This window comes from Salmo trutta, chromosome 12, assembly GCF_901001165.1.
Source record: "Salmo trutta chromosome 12, fSalTru1.1, whole genome shotgun sequence".
In the NCBI taxonomy this organism is placed as follows: domain Eukaryota; kingdom Metazoa; phylum Chordata; class Actinopteri; order Salmoniformes; family Salmonidae; genus Salmo; species Salmo trutta.
Genome location: NC_042968.1, coordinates 80,708,307 through 80,729,560, shown reverse-complemented (window position 1 = coordinate 80,729,560; position 21,254 = coordinate 80,708,307). Strand labels below are relative to the sequence as shown.

Here is a 21,254-nt window from a genome sequence, read left to right as displayed (position 1 = left end):
AAAAGTAAGCGCATGTTCTGGGAATGACTGCCATCTGGGTTATTCTCAACAGTAACATAAGTGCATCTGACCTTTTGTCTTTAAAGGAGTGTTGTATTTGAGAGTAACCCAGATGGCAGTTATTCCCAGAACATGTGCTTACTTTCCCAGAACTCACTTGGGGTATATTCAGTGCAGAGAACAGTGTGCAATGTTTAATTCAATGGAGTTGGTACTGTACTGAACGACCAGTTGAAGAACGTTGTGGTTATGGTGTCCCAGAGGGCTCCCGAGTGGCACAGCGATCAAAGGCACTGCATCTCAGTGCAAGAGGTGTCACTACAGTCCCTGGTTCGAATCCAGGCTGTATCACACCCAGCCGTGATTGGGAGTCCCAGTCTTCTGGGTTTGGCCGGGGTAGGCCGTCATTGTAAATTAGAATTTGTTCTTAACTGACTTGCCTAGTTAAATAAAGGTTCAATAAAAGAATCAACAGATTTAAGATACATTGAGGCCAATAACATAATGAGCAGGTAGATCTGATTTTGTCCCCCCCTAAGGATTGAGTCAATGGCAATTTGATATTGGCAGTAGTGGAAATGAGGGGGATTCAGGGAGTGAATTATTTCAGCATTCAGCTCGAACCCAGATTACCCTTTGCTGGGTTTTCTCAGTGAATCCAGTACATTTCCACCATTGGACAGGCCTATAAGTTACACTGAATAAGAACATTTTATATTTTCATTATTGTAGTGTACACAAGTACCATGCAAATAATGTTTTTTGTAGCTTTTGTGGTTTCACTGGGCATGTACATGTATTTTTTTCCCACCTCCACCCTCCATAATGGGAGGACAACTTCATTATTTAGATGTAATTTAAAAATAGGGTGTTTCAGATGAAGAGTCAGTAGAGTGGGTCAAATATACAGCGCCTTCGGGAAGTATTCAGAATCCTTGACTTTTTCCACAGTTATAAGCTTATTCTAGAATTGATTCTATATTTATTTTTTCTCCGAAATCAACACACAATACCCCATATTGACAAAGGGAAACGTTTTTTGACATTTCTGCACATTTATTATAAATACAAAAACAGATACCTTATTTACATGAGTATTTAGACCCTTTGCTCTGAGACTCAAAATTCTGCAGCATTGAAGGTCCCCAAGAACACAGTGGCCTCCATCATTCTTAAATGGGAGAAGTTTGGAACCACCAAGACTCTTCCTAGAGCTGGTCGCCCGGCCAAACTGAGCAATCAGGGGAGAAGAGCCTTGGTCAGGGTGGTGACCAAGAACCCAATGGTAACTCTGACATAGTTCTAAAGTTCCTCTGTAGAGATGGGAGAACCTTCCAGAAGGACAACCATCTCTGCAGCACTCCACCAATCAGGCCTTTATGGTAGAGTGGCCAGACGGAAGCCAATCCTCAGTAAAAGGCACATGACAGCCTGCTTGGAGTTTGCCAAAAGGCACTTAAAGGACTCTCAGACCATGAGAAACAAGATTCTCTGGTCTGATGAAGCCAAGGTTGAACTCTTTGGCCTGAATGCCAAGCGTCATGTCTGGGGGAAGCCTGGCTGCATCCCTACGTTGAAGCATGATGGTGGCAACATCATGCTGTGGGGATGTTTTTCAGTGGCAGGGACTGGGAGACTAGTCAGGATCGAGGCAAAGATGAACAGAGCAAAGTACAGAGAGATCCTTGATGAAAACCTGTTCCAGAGCGCTCAGGACCTCAGACTGGGGTGATGGTTCACCTTCCAACAGGACAACAACCCTAAGCACACAGCCAAGACAACGCAGGAGTGGCTATGGGACAAGTCTCTCAATGTCCTTGAGTGGCTCAGCCAGAGCCCAGACTTGAACCCGATTGAACATCTCTGGAGAGACCCGAAAATAGCTGTGCAGCAACGCTCCCCATCCAACCTGGCAGAGCTTGAGAGGATCTGCAGAGAAGAATGGGAGAAACTTCCCAAATACAGGTGTGCCAAGTTTGTAGCTTCATACCCATGAAGTCTCGATGCTGTAATCGCTGCAAAGGTCTTCAACAAAATACTGAGTAAAGAGTCTGAATATTTCAGTAAATGTGATATTTCAGTTTAATTGAATAAAGTAGCAAAAATGTCAAAAAAACTGTTTTTGCGTTGTCATTATAGGTTATTGTGTGTAGATTGAGATAAAAACAACAAGAATGTAATACATTTTAGAATAAGGCTGTAACGTAACGAAATGTGGAAAAAGTCAAGGGGTCTGAATACTTTCTGAAGGCACTGTATATAAAAGCAAGTACACCAGGCACCAAATATGAGCTAGTATCTTCTTGATACCCACTCCCGTCACATAGCTCTACCACCTCTTTACCCTCCCCATCCCACCATCCAACAGTACATACAACTGTTTATTATAGTGAAGAAGGTCAACTTCAATTTAAAAGTAAGAAAGAGCAGGAAGGTTGGGTAAGAATAAAAAAAGAGGAGGAAGCAAAAAATAAAAATAAGGGAGAAGTCAAAACAAGAGATGATCAGACTGGAGAAGACAGGACAGAATGGAACGGGACAGGACAGTTAGCAGAGAGCTAATCATTAGGAAGGAGGTGCCATATTTGATCTTGTCTGGGGTTACCTGGGGGAATGTAGGATAGGAATGGTTCCCAGATTGTGTTAAAGTCCTTCAGTTGTTATTTCGTTTTAAGGTGGATCTCTCCAGGGAGGCCAGGTCAGACAGTAAACTAAGCCAGTGTATGGTTCGAACATTGGATCTGGTTTTCCAGTTTAACAGTATAACTTTTTTTGCAGATTGTTAATGAAATTAATAGGGAAAAATGTTTGTCCTTGGGGATAGCAGAAACACAGGGGTTGTCATCAAAGTAGTGCAGTATACAGAGTGATGGAGTTGTAATATGGAGGACGTTTGAGAGAATGCTCACAACTTTTTTCCAGTAATTCTCAATGATGGGACAAAACCAGAATGCATGGAGATGAGTGTCTGGAAGGTATTCTCGGTAGAATGGACACAGAGGCGAATCAACAAGCCCCATCGGTGACAACGTTCTATTGGTATAGTGGAATCTATGTAGGATTTTAGATTTTTTCGCTAAAGAGTACCAATTAAATTGATTTATGGGGACTTTCTCTGATTTGCCCCAATTAATCTTACATCCTGATATACTGTACTACCGAATGTGTTGATTGTCGAGAGCAAGTGTTCTAATGATCGATCGGGTTCTTGTACGAACATCAGAATATCATCAGCATAGACACTTATTTTGTGAGTTATGTTTGGGGATCGGACACCTATGATTGAGCTGTTTTGGCAAACAGCAACAGCCAAGGGTTCAAGAAAAATGTTAAACAGAAGTGGAGACATTGGACAGCCTTGTCTGGTCCCATTTAGTAATTTGAACAGATTTGAGATTATATTATTGGTAATTACGGAGGCTTGTGGTGAGCTACAGTTGAAGTCGGAAGTTTACGTACACTTAGGTTGGAGACATTATAACTTGTATTTCAACCACTCCACAAATTTTTGGTTAACAAACTGTAATTTTGGCAAGTTGGTTAGGACATCTACTTTGTGCATGACACAAGTAATTTTTCCAACAATTGTTTACAGACAGTTTATTTCACTTATAATTCACTGTATCACAATTCCAGTGGGTCAGAAGTTTACATACACTAAGTTGACTGTGCCTTTAAACAGCTTGAAAAATTCCAGAAAATGATGTCATGGCTTTAGAAGCATCTGATAGGCTAATTGACATCATTTCAGTCAATTGGAGGTGTACCTGTGGATGTATTTCAAGGCCTACCTTCAAACTCAGTGCCTCTTTGTTTGAAATCATGAGAAAGTCAAAAGAAATCAGCCAAGACCTCAGAATTTTTTTTATAGACCACCACAAGTCTGGAAATTGCTCCCAAGGATGAACCAAATGCCTGAAGGTACCACGTTCATCTGTACAAACAACAGTACGCAAGTATAAACACCATGGGACCACGCAGCCGTCATACCACTCAAGAAGGAGACGCGTTCTGTCTCCTAGAGATGAACGTACTTTGGTGCGAAAAGTGAAAATCAATCCCAGAACAACAGCAAAGGACCTTGTGAAGATGCTGGAGGGAACAGGTACAAAAGTATATCCACAGTAAAACGAGTCCTATATCGACATAACCTGAAAGGCCGCTCAGCAAGGAAGAAGCCACTGCTCCAAAACTGCCATAAAAAAGCCAGACTATGGTTTGCAACTGCACATGAGGACAAAGATCGTACTTTTTGTAGAAATGTCTTCTAATCTGATGAAACAAAAATAGAACTGTTTGGCCATAATGACCATCGTTATGTTTGGAGGAAAAAGGGGGAGGCTTGCAAGCCGAAGAACACCATCCCAACCGTGAAGCACGGGGGTGGCAGCATCATGTTGTGGGGGTGCTTTGCTGCAGGAGGGACTGGTGCACTTCACAAAATAGATTGCATCATGAGGATGGAAAATTAGGTGGATATATTGAAGCTACATCTCAAGACATCAGTCAGGAAGTTAAAGCTTGGTCGCAAATGGGTCTTCCAAATGGACAATGACCCTAAGCATACTACCATAGTTGTTGCAAAATGGCTTAAGGACAACAAAGTCAAGGTATTGGAGTGGCCATCACAAAGCCCTGACCTCAAACCTATAGAAAATGTGTGTGCAGAACTGAAAAAGCATGTGCGCGCAAGGAGGCCTACAAACCTGACTCATTTATACCAGCTCTGTCAGGAGGAATGGGTCAAAATTCACCCAACTTATTGTGGGAAGCTTGTGGAAGACTACCCAAAACGTTTGGCCCAAGTTAAACAATTTAAAGGCAATGCTACCTTATACTAATTGAGTGTATGTAAACTTCTGACCCACTGGGAATGTGATGAAAGAAATAAAAGCTGAAATAAATCATTTTCTCTACTATTATTCTGATATTTCATGTTCTTAAAATAAAGTGGTGATCCTAACTGACCTAAGACAGGGAATTTTTACTAGGATTAAATGTCAGGAATTGTGAAAAACTGTGTTTAAATGTATTTGGCTAAGGTGTATGTCAACTTCTGACTTCAACTGTATATAGAGAAGTTTAATCATTTGCATTCATACAGTTGAAGTCGGAAGTTTACATACACCTTAGCCAAATACATTTAAATTCAGTTTTTCACAATTCCTGACATGTAACCTAGTAACAATAACCTGTCTTAGGTCAGTTAGGATCACCACTTTATTTTAAGAATGTGAAATATCAGAATAATAGTAGAGAGAATGATTTATTTCAGCTTTTAGTTCTTCTTTTATTTCCTCCTGACAGAGCTGGTGTAACTGAGTCAGGTTTGTAGGCCTTGCTCGCACACACTTTTTCAGTTCTGCGCACAAATGTTCTATGGGATTGAGGTCAGGGTTTTGTGATGGCCACTCCAGTACCATGACTTTGTTGTCCTTAAACCATTTTGCGACAACTTTGGAAGTATGCTTGGGGTCATTGTTCATTTGGAAGACTCATTTGCGACCAAGCTTTAACTTCCTGACTGATGTCTTGAGATGTTGCTTCAATATATCCACATAATTTTACTTCCTCATGATGCTATCTATTTTGTGAAGTGCACTAGTCCCTCCTGCAGCAAAGCACCCCCCACAACATGATGCTGCCACCCCCGTGCTTCACGGTTGGGATGGTGTTCTTTGGCTTGCAAGCCTCCCCTTTTTCCTCCAAACATTACGATGGTCATTATGGCCAAACAGTTCTATTTTTGTTTCATCAGACAAGAGGACATTTCTCCAAAAAGTACGATCTTTGTCCCCATGTGCAGTTGCAAACCGTAGTCTGGCTTTTTTTATGGTGGTTTTGGAGCAGTGGCTTCTTCCTTGCTGAGTGGCCTTTCAGGTTATGTCGATATAGGACTCGTTTTACTGTGGATATACTTTTGTACCTGTTTCCTCCAGCATCTTCACAAGGTCCTTTGCTGTTGTTCTGGGATTGATTTTCACTTTTCGCACCAAAGTACGTTCATCTCTAGGAAACAGAAAGCGTCTCCTTCCTGAGTGGTATGACGGCTGCGTGGTCCCATGGTGTTTATACTTGCGTACAATTGTTTGTACTGATGAACGTGGTACCTTCAGCCGTTTGGAAATTGCTCCCAAGGATGAACCAGACTTGTGGAGGTCAATAATTTTTTTCTGAGGTCTTGGCTGATTTCTTTTGATTTTCCCATGATATCAAGCAAAGAGGCACTGAGTTTGAAGGTAGGCCTTGAAATACATCCACAGGGACACCTCCAATAGGCTAATTGACATAATTTGACTCAATCAGAAGCTTCTACAGCCATGACATCATTTTCTGGAATTTTCCAAGCTGTTTAAAGGCACAGTCAACTTAGTGTATGTAAACTTCTGACCCACTGGAATTGTGATACAGTGAATTATAAGTGAAATAATCTGTCTGTAAACAATTGTTGGAAAAATTACTTGTGCCATGCATGAAGTAGATGTCCTAACCGACTTGCCAAAATTATAGTTTGTTAATTAACAAGAAATTTGTGGAGTGGTTGAAAAATGAGTTTTAATGACTCCAACCTAAGTGTATGTAAACTTCCGACTTCAACTGTATGCACTAAAACACATTTCTCAAGTGCCAAGTTCAGGAAGGTCAGATTGACTGTCAGATGCCTTCTCTGCATCCAATGTCACTAATACTGTAGGAATATCGGTTTGGGATGCGAGATGCGGAGTGAAATTCGTTGGGAGTTAGCGCAGTGTATACAGTAGTTTGGAATAAAATACTTTGAAGATGGAATTAATATTTTCTTTATGGTTGCTAGATTAACGTTACCTTCAATGTTTTTAATAGAGTGGATTACCAATTTTTCCTTGTTATGTTTAAGCATATTAGCCAAGAACTTTCCGGACTTATCCTCGAGTTCATGGTCATTTTGTCGCGTTCTCATAATTAAAGCCTCTGTTTCTGCAGAAATCAATTAAGTTTGAGTTTGGCCTGTAATAGTCGCTTATGAATATCATCGGTTTGAGTGGATGCAAAGCGGGTATCAAGCTCCTTGACAATTTTTGCAAATTGTACTTTTTTATTTTCCTTCTTTTTCTTCTTTGCTGAGCAGAATGATATTTTTTCTCTAAGTACAACTTTTGCAGCTTCCAAGAGTAGTGCCGGTGTACATTCAGATGTGCTATTAATCTCAATGAATTTGTTCTATTTGCTATTAAAATGCTTATCGAATTTGGAATCTGATAGAAGCAAGCTGTTAAATTTCCATATTGAAGGATGACGTTCGGAGCTGATGGTTACGACAAGGCTGATCAATGCGTGATCGGAAGTGCTGCTCCAATGAATTTGGGGTTTGGAAATTTGGGATTGCAAAAATGCATTACCGATGAAAAGGTTTATACGGGATTACGTTTTATGATGAGGTGAGATACAGGTGTACTCTCTCTCGTCCGGATTGAAGAGGCGCCAAATATACCTTGTTTTACCATGTAGCTTTTAATGGTTCCTGGAGCGCTTGTTGAATGCATGTGCGCACTGCCATGGGACCTGTCAGCTAGTGGATCAATAACAGCGTTAATGTCTCCTCCAGCTAGAATTCTGGACTTGTGAAGATCTTGTAAATGCTTAAAGATGAAATGGAAAAATTGAAGATAGTCAGTTTTGCGACCATATAAAGTCAGTTTTGCGACCATATAAAGTCAGTTTTGCGACCATATAAAGTCAGCATGGTGAATGATTGATTGTTGATTCTACCATTAATTAAAATGAAGCACCCTAAAAAATATATTACTTTAAATGGTGTTTCTTTGTCGATGAGGATAGCAACCCCTCTGCTCTTGGAGTTAAAGGAAAAATAACACATTTGGCCAATCCACTTTATTTCTAATGTTTCATGTTCAAGATCAGTTAGATGTGTTTCTTGTAATAAACAAATATCTGATTTGACCAGACTGAGAGTGATGCCTTTTATTATTTCATTTGGTAACACTTTATAACCTTTCATGAATAAGCATTTATACACCATTAATAAATAAGTATTTCATTATTTGTTAAAATTTATAAAGCATTTATAAACATTTATAAAACCGTAAAATGGATTGTTCATGAAAGTTATTATTAAGTATTACACATCATTATTTGGCTAAAAGATAGAGCCTATTTGTAAGTTATATAGCTAGGTCAATATGTGTCATGTTGGTTTCTGAACTGGTTCTAATCTGGTTCAAAAAGAGAAACCTTCAGGACACCTGCTTAAACACACTCAAATTCTCACACATGACAAAACATCGACATGGTCAGAGGTTAAGGCTATTTAAGGAGACACCTGCACCCCTTCTGTCCAGACACCAACGAAGCAACCATGAAGGTGATGATCGCTCTGCTTCTGAGCACTTTGTGCTTTGAAGTCCTCAATGCCCAATGCCCAGAAGCCAATGCGTTGAAAGACGCAGATGGCGTGAAGCTTTGTGCACGGATGTTCGAGGACAGCCACTATTATTACGAGCAGAGTTGTGGGGGAGAGTACCTTGATTCCTACCCAGGTGAGGACGTCCCGATCATCCCATGGCGCTGGAACAACCGTATCTCTTCCTTGGTGGTGTCAAGGGGTTGCAGCCTTACTGTTTGGAAATACACCAAGAAGAGAGGAAGCAAATCTAAATTCGGTGCTGGAATCAAATATCGCCTCAAAGAAACGATGCAAGGTCTTTTCGGCGATTGGGAAAACGACATCTCTGGATACTACTGTGTGTGCTAGAGGCCAACATCACCATGTTCACCAGACACTTCTACCCATTCCTCTGAATTGTTATGCGCAATTAGCCTGAGGACGAGTTTAGAGATCATGCTAGAAGAGAGTCTGTCACCAGGATAGTCTGCCAACAGAAGAGTCTGCCAACAGAAGAGTCTGCCAATCAAAACAGAGACTATGTTGAGTGCATGATAATGATATCCTGTGTCTGGAGAATAAATGTATTTCTGCAAATCATCTTTGGGCCTATGTGAATTTATTTCAGGGAAAATGTTTTGTCCAGGTCAGTTCATAATAACAGGCCTTAAAACAAAGTACCCCTTTTAAAAATGTGTTTTGAATGTATTCATTGACTAAATGTTAAGGGAAATGGCCAGTCAGCATGTTATGGAGTGAGGAAAACATGTTTAAAATGCACCAGAATAGTCTCAGGTGTAATCTGAACAAGTTAGTGTCTGAAAATGGGCCGTCCTTATCGACTGCAGAATTAATTCAGTTCAGTGTGAAGTATAGATTTGAGCACAATATATAATAATAAAAATAATAATAAAGTTGATTTATATAGCAAAAAAAGTGCATGTAGTGCTTGGGCTGGAAAATGGTCTTCAACAGAGGTTGGTGCCTCCAGGTCACACCCAACTCTGGTGGGCTGCACAAAGGCCTAGCCTAGAACAATTATATCATCAACAAGTGTACATAAACTGCTGTTATTTAACCTATAAACATCTCAATGACTCACCAGCTGCTTAGCCCTCTGTGGCAACTTCCATACATGGTATGATATATCACTACACTATGGTCGAGACCCCTTTATACTTAAATCTGGACCTCGAAGCTATTTCCACTGCAATTTGTCATTGTTCCCCTCTAATCAGGAACTGATTTAGACTTGGAACACCAGGTGTGTGCAATTAATTATCAGGAAGAACAGAAGTCCAGAAGGCTCCGGACCTCGTAGGGTAAGATTTCAGTACCCCTGGTCTAGACTCTAGAGTAAAAGTTTGATAAAATAACATGAATTCAATAAAAAAAATCACAATTTAACAGAACACATTTCTGTGGGCAAACTATCCACCTCTGCCCCAGCAGCAGAGAAAGGGTTAGTGTAGAAGGGCTAGCTGGTTGGGCTGGTTGGAGCCCCCTACTTGCAGTGAGACGACCAATTAATGCAGGAAAACACCTGCTAATGAGACGCTTGGCATTCAACTATGAGGCAGGCACTGTGCCCCCTGCTGTTGTCTGGCCCTGCAAGCCCTGCTGGAGATACTGACAATCCAGGCAGTACTATGAGTTACTGGAAGCTTACTGTAACTGCCCCTTGAAAGATTACATTTCACATTCTATATCAGACTGTCAGGATCCCTAGCATCACAAGGAATTATGAAAATAGGCTAGATATATGGTATAAAACATTCCGTATTACACTCCATCAAGAGTATTTTAAGATAACGATGATATTCTCTCCCTTCAATCCCAACAGATAAAATGTGTAGAGTCTGAAACGAAGCTTCCTCTCTTGTGTAATCTTGCAGGTACATATTTGTTGTGGGAGTATGTGGGAAAAAAACCACTGAGCATATCTCTCACGACACCGGTCCTGCCTAAGGCTCTTGATTACATGCAGATCACTGGCTTAAATAATTAAATCCAATAAGCATTACCCAAATTTGCAAGAAAAATTATTATGAGAAGAAAAGTACAACCTTTACAACAAAATTACAATCTCCTTTCCAAAGAATGATCTAGTTGTCTAAGGTAAACAGATCAAATGCTAGTCTAATTGATGACAAGCAAATGATAAAGGAAGGTCACACCCCATGTTGCCTGCTACTACTGTTGCATTGAGCCCAGCCCAACATGGGGGTAGAAAGACAGCTAATTATAAGAGGAGGCAACCTATTCAAGCACTCCTCCCCATTTTACCCCCTAATCTCTCTCCATTTGGAACTCTAAGTGGGTGGAGTGTGCCTTGTTCAACCATCACACCTCAACTGTAGCGCCCTGGACCTACCAACCCGTCTGTCTTGTTTTTGCGGTAAGTGGCTAATTAGACTCTGAATAAGATTGTGTTGATGTTTATGTGTTGTAGTCCATAGTGACAGTGACATTGTGTTTTGGTAAATAAAACATACATTTGCCTGTGTTCTGATATAGGCAAAAAATGATAAAGTTTTACATATGTTTTGTTGTACAGTCCATTAAAGTGTAGGTCATGTTATGTAAATGTTCATGTCAAAAACAAAACTAGTTTTCATCATCAGTTCATTCAGTTGTCTATGAAAGAAAAGTCTGAGAAAATAAACTGCAGTTAAGTTTGGATGTTTCACTGCCCTCTGAATGGGCATAGTGGGCAACAGTCATCAAGAGACAAACTGTGCCACATGATGACCAGCAACAAAACTGGGCATTGTATATGGAGGGATGAGAGGTGATTGTTATTTTCTTTATTCACGTGCAATGTGTAAGAGAACGAATGCTACTTTTAATCACAAATACAGTACGATCCTCATTAAAGGATAATAAGTGTTAAGCTAATTTCATTTACAGATACATATACAGATACAGAGAAACAAGTGAGATGCCCCCTGGGTAATGCTGCCGCCTATGCATGCCCCTCCCTGCACCTCTCCCTCTAAGGCCCTCACTGTAACACTTCCAGCTGAGACCCAGGCAGCAGAAGCAATAACAAGCACATGAAACCATTACACACTATCTCTTTGGCATGTATGCTTTGGCATGTATGTATGATGGAAAATGGCACTACCTGTGCAACTGATTTTAAGAAAAGTGTGATTTTGACGATTCTTGTTAATTGAATTAACATAATGCATGATCTACAAACAGTTGGACCAGGCTGAGGTACAGCGACAGGAAGCAGGATGTCCAATAACATGGCTAAGATTGCAGATGCTCGCAAGACAGTGGAACAGCTGAAACTGGAGGTCAACATTGAAAGAATGATGGTGAGCAAGGAATGGTTACAAGGCATAAGCGCTGGAGTACCAGTAGTAGATTATATCTCTTCATGTTACCGAATAAGCTGTTGATTATCAGTAACTTCATTGTAAATAGAGCACATTGTCTTTGTCCCCACTCTCCAATCTTTTATCTTTGTCTTTATTAACCATGTTTTATATGTGCAGGTGTCCAAAGCAGCAGCTGATCTAATGGCCTTCTGTGAGGCTCATGCCAAGGAGGACCCACTGGTGACACCAGTGCCATCCTCTGAGAACCCCTTTCGGGAGAAGAAATTCTTCTGTGCAATACTCTGATCCCCACACTTATAACCTCAAGTTTTGTGTCATTATTAGCAATAATTAATTGCCAGTTCTAAGGAATAAATCTGATAGTAACAGTGAAGAACACCTGAATATGTTGGTTTTGGTATGCCTAGTCAGGGTGATGATTTTGTATTTAAAAACCTGTATAGTAAATGCTTTAAATATTTATCTGGATTGATCTGATTGACTGAAATAAATATTATTGATGATGGGAGAAAATTTCATTTGAGTCTGGCATTTACACTGGCCTCTCCCTTCCAGCAAACACTTCCCTGAAAGTAAGAGATTACACATTAACTGAAATTGCGCCTAAGTCCTCCTAAAACCCCCAGCAATACTCTACTGTAAAATGCCTGACATCTGAGAGTTGTGTGACCCTTTTCAGAGGTTACACAACAGTGTTGAACAGGGCTGTTCAACTCCGGTCATGGAGGGTGAAGCCACTTCTGGTTTTCATCCTCTCCTTCTAATCAGGGACTAATTCAGACCTGGGATACCAGGTGAGTGCAATTAACTACCAGGTAGAAACAAAAACCAGAAGTGTTTCAGCCCTTCAGGACCGGATTTGAACAGCCCTGGTATAGAAAAGTCAAATTTCAGTTATTTTGAAATTGACAACAAAATAGCTACCTGCCTTCAGAAAGTATTCATACCCCTTGACTTATTCCACTTTGTTGTTACAGCCTGAATTAAAAATGTATTAAATCAGGAGTTTTTCTCACCCATCTAAGCACCATACTCCACGATGACAAAGTTTAAACATGTTTTTAGACATTTTTGCACATTTACTGAAAACGAAATACAGAAATATTTTACACAAATTTACATAAGTATTCACACCCGAGTCAACACTTTGTAAAAGCACCTTTGGCAGCGATTACAGCTGTGAGTATTTCTGGGTCTCTAAGAGCTTTGCACACCTGGATTGTGCAATATTTGCCAATTATTACTTTCTAAATTCTTCAAGCTCTGTCAGATTGGTTGTTTCAGGTCTTGCCATACAGTGAGGGAAAAAAGTATTTGATCCCCTGCTGATTTTGTACGTTTGCCCACTGACAAAGAAATGATCAGTCTATAATTTTAATGGTAGGTTTATTTGAACAGTGAGAGACAGAATAACAACAAAAAAATCCAGAAAAACGCATGTCAAAAATGTTATAAAATGATTTGCATTTTAATGAGAGAAATAAGTATTTGACCCCTCTGCAAAACATGACTTAGTACTTGGTGGCAAAACCCTTGTTGGCAATCACAGAGGTCAGACGTTTCTTGTCCATCGTCCCTTTGATGCGGTGAAGTTGTCCTGTCCCCAAATGTATTCAGGACAAAAAGTTAATTGCTTTGCCACATTCTTTGCAGTATTACTTTAGTGCCTTGTTGAAAACAGTATGCATGTTTTGGACAATTCTTATTCTGTACAGGCTTCCTTCTTTTCACTGTCAATTAGGTTAGTATTGTGGAGTCACTACAATGTTGTTGATCCATCCTCAGTTCTCTTGTAACAGCCATTAATCTCTGTAACTGTTTTAAAGTCACCATTGGTGAAATCTCTGAGCAGTTTCCTTCCTCTCCGGCAACTGAGTTAGGAAGGACGCCTGTATCTTTGTAGTGACTGGGTCTATTGATACACCATCCAAAACTGTGATTAATAACTTCACCATGATCAAAGGGATATTTAATGTCTGCTTCTTTTTTTTACCCATCTACCAATACTGTAGCTGCACTTCTTTGCGAGGCACTGGAAAACCTCCCTGGTCTTTGTGGTTGAATCTGTGTTTGAAATTCATTGCTCGACTGAGAGACCTTACAGATAATTGTATGTATGGGGAACAAAGATTAGGTAGTCAATCAAAGATCACATTAAACACTATTATCAAAGACAGAAGGGGTAACCCAGACATGTCACAGGGGCTGTAAACCTGAAGCATCCGTTTGAACTATCTTGGGTTAGTTATAAATTCTTTGCTAGTATTGCACACAGAGCGAGTCTATGCTACTTATTTTGTGACTTGTTAAGCAAATGTTTACTCCTTAACTTATTTTGGCTTTCCATAACAAAGAGGTCGAATACTTGACTTAAGACATTTCAGCTTTTCATAATTAATTGGTACAATTTTTGAAAATGGGGTAGGGGGTATTGTGTGTAGGCCAACGACCAAAAACATCTACATTTAATCAATTTTAAAATCAGGCTGTAACACAACAAAATGTGTGGAAAAAATCAAGGGGTGTGACTACTTTCTGAAGGAACTGTATATTACTAGATCAAACTGTTTGCATATGAAACCGGTATTTTATTAACCTATTGAAGTAGGCATAAACACTTCAGGTGTCTCACATAATTACATTGATGCACTACAATGATCAAAAAAAATACATTAATGTAATAAATAGATAATTAAAATAAGCATACCATGTGTTTCCAGTTGTAATTAGAACCCTGGGGGCTGTGCTCATTGGTCGCAGTCAAGTCATGCAGAGCAAGCAAGAGCAGCGTCACATGATGCTTTCAATACAGGTAGACGAGCAGGTGCACGGTGTGCGGACAGGTAGGATACTGTTATTGCAATTCTTCTCAACTAACAGGATTCACTGATTTGAGAGGGAGCAGTCATCCCAACTGCTCTGTAACAACAAACAAGGTATGCACATTTTAAACTTTCTCTGGATTTTTATGGTTGTTTTGTATACAGTTTATTAATAGTGGAGAAAAAACAGTGTTCTTTCATGATCGATGAGTAAGGGTACAAAGTCTGGTGTTAATCCGGTAACGGCCCACATGTCAACAAGTCTGACGGTTTAATTTATAGACCAGACAGAAGAGGAGAAATACTCAAATTAAACTCAAAATCAACAATTCTTAGTTTTAATTGTGATGAGAACAGAAAAATGAACAGAAAATAAGGCAATATTTTATGCAATGTTGAAAGCGAATACAAGGCGACCAGTCGAGAAAAACTTGTCTGACAGATAGCTTACCACTCCTCTTTTTTAGCTCAAACACACACACACACACACACACACACACACACACACACACACACACACACACACACACACGTCCTCTGTCGAAACAAAAATAAACAGTAACCAACCAAAGGTATACAATACATTACACCAACAACCAAAAAATAAAAAGGATGGAACTCTACTGTGATGCCTAATAAGTAAGTGACATCCCGCCAGCATGACTTAAAGGACATCACCCGCACAACCAACTCTTGTTTTCCCAGTACAGACAACATAGCAACATTGACCTATTATACACAGCACATGCATATTCAACTCAATACAGTATTTTTATTAAAGGTCAAATTTACTATGATCACACAAGTGCTTTTTTATATCAATTATCTGACATGACTGGAAACTACAAACCGGTGTGCAAACTCCCGAATTTTCTTGCCTTGGTCTCTCTCTCTTTACTATGCACCTCTAGGTTCTCTCTAACCATCTAGCTCTCTTTTGGACTGCACAAATGGATTTGCATTTTAATTTACAAGGCAAATGTCTTTAGGACTGGTAGCTATTTCCCGGATACATGGGAGTCATTGCCAGGACTCAATGCGTGTTCTAAATGAATATACTTTCATTCTGGATGACTGAATAGGCCTAGTACAAAATCATTTCCATCTGCATCGTTTAGCTCATACGCACCTATTTGCATATTTTCTTAAAGTTGTGAAAATTGTAAAGTTGCTCAAACAATTACTCTCTGTGGTACTTTCTATTAGCACAAAACAACTTGTTTATGATTTATTTCTCATTTAATGTATCATTCCTATTTCAATTTTTTTAGTTTTGACAGGAGGATGGCCAATTTCAAGGGACATGCCCTTCCCGGCAGCTGCTTTCTGCTGTTAGGCCTGTGTTGGTCAATGAAGTACCCTCTCCGACACTGCTGGAGAAGGCGTCAGCCTAAAGGAAGACAAAAACTGCCCCTGTTCTTTAACAGAATCGACTTAATCGAGGGGGCACTCATCATTTTCTTAGCCTTTGTCGGTGAGTGTCTTCCTTGGTGCACTTATTTGTACCACTCTCTCTTTCAGGATTTTACACTATGGTATCTCTCAACCACTTTTGACCGGGATATTGTTCTGTCATTCTGTAGGCATCATGGCAGAGCAGTTTGTGCCCGATGGGCCCCATGGCCACCTGTACCTCAGAGAGACCCAGTCCTGGGTGAAGCTGATGAACTGGCAGCACAGCACAATGTACTTCTTCTTCGGCATCTGGGGAATTGTTAAAGTCCTCAGTATGTCACCACTTCCAGTCCCACTTGGTCTTGACCGCCTTGCTCTCTCTCTGGCTTTTTTCATTGAAGGTACAGTGTCAAAAAGGTTGATTGTCATTAGCAGACTTGAGGCGTATTTTAATTTGCAGGTATTCTTACCATCAGGATAATTGTTATAGTTATTACAAATAGTATTTCCTTGCTTTTTGAACTGTAGACAGTGACTAGATGTTATCTTCATGTTGTGTTAATATTCCAGGATGTTCCATTCCCCTCCAGGGTTTCTGTTTTACTTCCATGTGCACATGCGTCCTCCTCTGGATACCCACATCCACTCTCTGCTGTTTGTGGCGGTGTTTGGTGTGGCAGCCAGCACCCTGTTGGAGGTGTTCATGCAAGATAACATCATACTGGAGCTGCTCAGGGTCAGCCTAACCATCCTGCAAGGCTCCTGGTTCTTTCAGGTAATACAGTAGCAAACCACCACCAAAAGAACCACTTTCATTTTCAAACGAGTCGATCTCATGAATCACACTCTCACAGAGAAAAACTGAGCAAATATGTGTTTGTTCTTTCAGATTGGATTCGTGCTGTACCCATTAAACGGAGTACAGTGGGATCTGACGGCACACGAAAACACAATGTTCGTCACCATGTGCTTCTGCTGGCATCTAGCTGTGGCTCTGCTGATCGTTGGCATCAACTACTGGATGGGCTGGTGGTGAGCATCTTCCTTTATCCACGTTTTATCCATACGCTTTAATATCGTCTCCAAATAGGTCAGTTAACTTTATCCCTACTAGCACTGACTTTGCTGATAGCTACTTTATTGAGGAAAAATGTGTTTACTATGACTGAGATGTGGTTATCCCACCTAGCTATCTTAAGATGAATGCTAAATGACTAAAATGTAAATGTCAGTTTAACTTGAACAAAATAAACTAACTCATTACATTAATATAGCTTGGGTAAATTCACTGCCAGTATGGGCCAACTTCCACCTATGGCTTCTTCTTCTCTGGTCCTAACAGCTGTGTACAAAGATGTGCTGGGAAGGGAGGTGACATAGAGATTGGGATGAGAAAGACATCCAGCTCCCAAAAAGCTCTACTACAGGATTCCGATGAAGAGTAAGCAGAAGGATCATCAAGTGTACCACAGGAGGTTGGTGGCACCTTAACTGGGGAGGACGGGCTAGTGGTAATGGCTGGAGCGGAATAGTATGAAATACACTACATCAACACACATGGAAGTGTTTGATGCCATTCCAATAGCTACGTTCCAGCCATTATTGAGCCGTCCTCCCCTCACCAGCTTCCATTGGTGTGTACAGTAGTAGATCACTGTTATTGTATTCTCCCCAATAGTTTTTTTTTGTCTGAAGTTTGATTAACAGCTTTTTCCTGTTTGTATCTGTGCTAGAGTGTATATTTGTTATTTTGAGTGATATTTTTCAATGAAATAATGAGATGCATTGTTGAGTTCAGATTAAGGCCAAATGAATTGCAAATAAAATGATTTACAAATGCATGTAATTCAAAGTATAAAAGCTAATTTCTGATTGTCAAGATAAGTGAAATGTACTAGCATTCCTTTGATGTTTCTTCCCTGATGTGAAACATTAACACCTGACATTGTTACCTGACAGGGTTTCCTCTCCTCTTAAGACAGTTTAAACATTTGCTCATCCCGCCTGTGGCTATAGAGCAACGCACTTCCTTCCATCCTGAAAAAACAGAATGTCTAATGGATTACCAAAGATAATACACTGAACAAAAATAGAAACGCAACATGTAAAGTGTTGATCCTATGTTTCCAATCTGAATGTGTGGCATATCAAGAAGCTGATTAAACAGCATGATCATTATACAGGTGCACCTTGTGCTGGGGACTATAAAAGGCCACTTTAAAATGTGCAGTTTTGTCACACAACACAATGCCACAGATGTCTCATGTTTTGAGGCAGGGTGCAATTGGCATTCTAACTGCAGGATTGTCCACCAGAGCTGTCGCCAGATAATTACATTTTAATTTCTCTACCAGAAGCAGCCTCCAAAGTCATTTTAGAGAATTTGTCAGTACGTCCACCTGGCCTCACACAGACCACGTGCATGGGCTCGCGTGGGCGAGCGGTTTGCTGATGTCAACGTTGTGAACAGAGTGCCCCATGGTGGTGGTGGGGTTATGGTATGGGCAGGCATAAACTATTGACAACGAACACATTTGCATTTTATCGATGGCAATCTGAATGCATAGATACTGTGACGAGATCCTGAGGCCCATTGTCGTGCCATTCATCCACTGGCATCACCTCATGTTTTAGCATGATAATGCACGGCCCCATGTCACAAGGATCTGTACACAATTCATGGAAGCTGAAAATATCTCAGTTCTTCCATGGCCTGAATACTCACCAGATGCTCTGGATCGACATGTACGACAGCGTGTTCCAGTTGCCACCAATATCCAGCAACTTCGCACAGCCATTTTTCTTATTTATTTAACTAGGCATTGAAGAGGAGTGGGAGAACGTTCCACAATCAACAGCCTGATCAACTAAGGAGAACATTACCTGCCCCAATTCATAGTGCCAACTGTAAAGTTTGGTGGAGGAGAAATAATGGTCTGGGGCTGTTTTTCATGGTTCTTGTGGCAACAGTTTGGTGAAGGCCCTTTCCTGATTCAGCATGTCAATGCTCCCGTGCACAAAGTGAGGTCCATACAGAAATGGTTTGTCGAGATCGGTTTGGAAGAACCTGACTGGCTTGCACAGAGCCCTGACCTCAACCCCATCGAACACCTTTGGGATGAATTGGAACACCGACTGCAAGCCAGCTCTAATCGCCCAACATCAGTGCCCGACCTCACTAATGATCTTGCGGGTGAATGGAAGCAAGTCCCTGCAGCAATGTTCCAACATCTAGTGGAAAGCCTTCCCAGAAGAGTGGAGGCTGTTATAGCAGCAAAGGGGGAGACCAACTCCATATTAATGCCCATGATTATGGAATGCGATGTTTGATGAGCAGGTGTCCACATACACTACATGACCAAAAGTATCTGTGACCAACAGTATTCCCAGTCATGTGAAATACATAGATTAGGGCTAATGAATTTATTTCAATTGACTGATTTCATTATATGAACTGTAACTCTGTAAAATCTTAGACATTTTTGCATGTTGTGTTTATAATTTTGTTCAGTATATATTTCCAATAAATCATAAAAATATTTTTTTCATTCATTGTACTGTAGTTATTTATTTTTTAGGTAGGAAATACTTCTACTTTCACAACCACAGAAAAAATAAGACTATATTACAACCAGAATCATCAAGAAATGAACAACGACAAATCACTGACAAGGATGTCAAGAGAGCCTACACTGCGATCATATTTTTATACCATGTCCTAAAGATGGAACCAAACTTTGCATTCAAATCGTCAGTAATTGCAATGATAAGGCCCTCCATAGACTTAGAGATGAAGGATACCTAGAACAATGTATCTGCTTACTGGATAAGACATCATACCAGTCTGGCTTTAAATTGGATAGAAATAAAGAGCAATCAACTTGAATTTGTTTATAAAGATCAATGAGTAAGGTGAAAATACACTTCCAGTCTGTTTACCATTAGTAGAAACTAGGCTAGTTTCAGTCTAGTTTGCATAGTGACATGTACAAGCTGTTGAACGACCCTTGCCTGATACCTACTGTAAGAAAGCTTACAGTAAGGATGGATTGAAATTGACATAATGGGTACCTGGAGGAAAATGGGGGAGGGTCATGCTTAGTCAATTTTATTCAAGAGGAGTGTCTAGTATTTTTTTCTATCTAGTCCAGGGGCGTCATCATTTGTAATTGATGAAATTTCTATATTTCTCAGTGTTTTAGAATGAGTTGCTTATAAGGCGATGTGTGGCCGATGTGTGCCCCATGCCACCCCTCATCTATGATTCTCCGCTGGGCATGCTATTTAAGTGCCCTTATAAGCTATTTAGTGTGGCCTCAATCAAATGACCCATACCCTATAGGCCAGGGTTCTCCAACTGGCAATCAAATGACCCATACCCTATAGGCCAGGGTTCTCCAACTGGCAATCAAATGACCCATACCCTATAGGCCAGGGTTCTCCAACTGGCAATCAAATGACCCATACCCTATAGGCCAGGGTTCTCCAACTGGCAATCAAATGACCCATACCCTATAGGCCAGGGTTCTCCAACTGGCAATCAAATGACCCATACCCTATAGGCCAGGGTTCTCCAACTGGCAATCAAATGACCCATACCCTATAGGCCAGGGTTCTCCAACTGGCAATCAAATGACCCATACCCTATAGGCCAGGGTTCTCCAACTGGGGGCCACATTTTATTTGGCCCCACAAGTTTTTTTTTAGTGTGTGGAATTCTCATTGTTGGACATAAAAAACTGTAAAAACACCAGGAAATCAGCTCCAAGTGGTTTTCATTTAAGAAATCTGTTCCCAAGTATTCCCACGCATAATTGAGAGACCCTTGATCATATACAAATGTAAGTAAGGTTTGAAATAATTATGTTTTCGTTAAACATGTCTGTTTGGGCTTCTTGCTGTCAATTTGCAGTCTACAAATTATTTGTAATTATGTCCTGGCCACCTGACCATCCGCTCCAGAAAAAAATAGTCCCGCGGCCGAATCTAGTTGATGATCCCTGCTATAGGCTACGAAGTGCATCCTCAGACAAGCACAGAACAAAGTTATATTTCTAAGATAGCTGCTGGGATGGTGTAAATAAAACTAGGCTGCATTACACACGACAAGGGACATTCCATCCCTGATCCCTGACCTGCTCTGCTCTTGCTGATCAAAACCTTTTTGTGTGCTGCTTAACCAATGGTTGTACTGTGTAGGCCTAAGGTGGCAGTTCAGGAGGAAAGTCAAAGGCTTCTTCCAAAAATAATATTTTATTAAGCCTAGTCCAAAAAATTCACTATCTTGCCCATGTTCTGTTCAAG

At 40.4% G+C, this 21,254-nt stretch overlaps 3 protein-coding genes across 4 annotated transcripts; all 3 read left to right on the top strand.

Moving 5' to 3' along the window:
- The first annotated feature begins 8,322 nt into the window (after positions 1 to 8,322).
- Positions 8,323 to 8,983, top strand: LOC115204354 (syncollin). Its single transcript, XM_029769856.1, has one exon. It carries the CDS (start codon positions 8,357 to 8,359, stop codon positions 8,750 to 8,752), a length of 396 nt encoding a protein of 131 aa, XP_029625716.1. The 5' UTR covers positions 8,323 to 8,356; the 3' UTR covers positions 8,753 to 8,983.
- Positions 8,984 to 10,669: 1,686 nt separating this feature from the next.
- Positions 10,670 to 12,251, top strand: LOC115204352 (guanine nucleotide-binding protein G(I)/G(S)/G(O) subunit gamma-8-like). The gene is made up of 3 exons (XM_029769855.1): positions 10,670 to 10,781; positions 11,591 to 11,709; positions 11,890 to 12,251. The coding sequence occupies exons 2-3, from the start codon at positions 11,626 to 11,628 to the stop codon at positions 12,016 to 12,018; spliced, it is 213 nt and encodes a 70-aa protein (XP_029625715.1). The 5' UTR covers positions 10,670 to 10,781; positions 11,591 to 11,625; the 3' UTR covers positions 12,019 to 12,251.
- A 2,029-nt stretch (positions 12,252 to 14,280) lies between these two features.
- On the top strand, positions 14,281 to 17,996 carry LOC115204351 (transmembrane protein 45B-like). 2 transcript variants are annotated; one of them, XM_029769854.1, is made up of 6 exons: positions 14,281 to 14,669; positions 15,827 to 16,029; positions 16,139 to 16,351; positions 16,541 to 16,725; positions 16,840 to 16,982; positions 17,293 to 17,996. In XM_029769854.1, the coding sequence occupies exons 2-6, from the start codon at positions 15,840 to 15,842 to the stop codon at positions 17,393 to 17,395; spliced, it is 834 nt and encodes a 277-aa protein (XP_029625714.1). In that variant the 5' UTR covers positions 14,281 to 14,669; positions 15,827 to 15,839; the 3' UTR covers positions 17,396 to 17,996. The 2 variants fall into 2 exon arrangements, with proteins under 2 accessions (XP_029625714.1, XP_029625713.1); XM_029769853.1 differs by lacking the exon at positions 14,281 to 14,669 and having other exon boundaries at positions 15,519 to 16,029.
- The last annotated feature ends 3,258 nt before the right edge of the window (positions 17,997 to 21,254 follow it).

Bases quoted from the DNA above. Each gene is read 5' to 3' on its own strand.
- LOC115204354 (XM_029769856.1), top strand. From the start codon at position 8,357: ATGAAGGTGATGATCGCTCTGCTTCTGAGCACTTTGTGCTTTGAAGTC.
- LOC115204351 (XM_029769853.1), top strand. From the start codon at position 15,798: ATGTATCATTCCTATTTCAATTTTTTTAGTTTTGACAGGAGGATGGCC. The intron at 16,030-16,138 runs GTGAGTGTCTTC...GTCATTCTGTAG, and splicing joins CATTTTCTTAGCCTTTGTCG to GCATCATGGCAGAGCAGTTT. The intron at 16,352-16,540 runs GTACAGTGTCAA...ATTCCCCTCCAG, and splicing joins TCTGGCTTTTTTCATTGAAG to GGTTTCTGTTTTACTTCCAT.
- LOC115204352 (XM_029769855.1), top strand. From the start codon at position 11,626: ATGTCCAATAACATGGCTAAGATTGCAGATGCTCGCAAGACAGTGGAA. The intron at 11,710-11,889 runs GTGAGCAAGGAA...TTATATGTGCAG, and splicing joins TCAACATTGAAAGAATGATG to GTGTCCAAAGCAGCAGCTGA.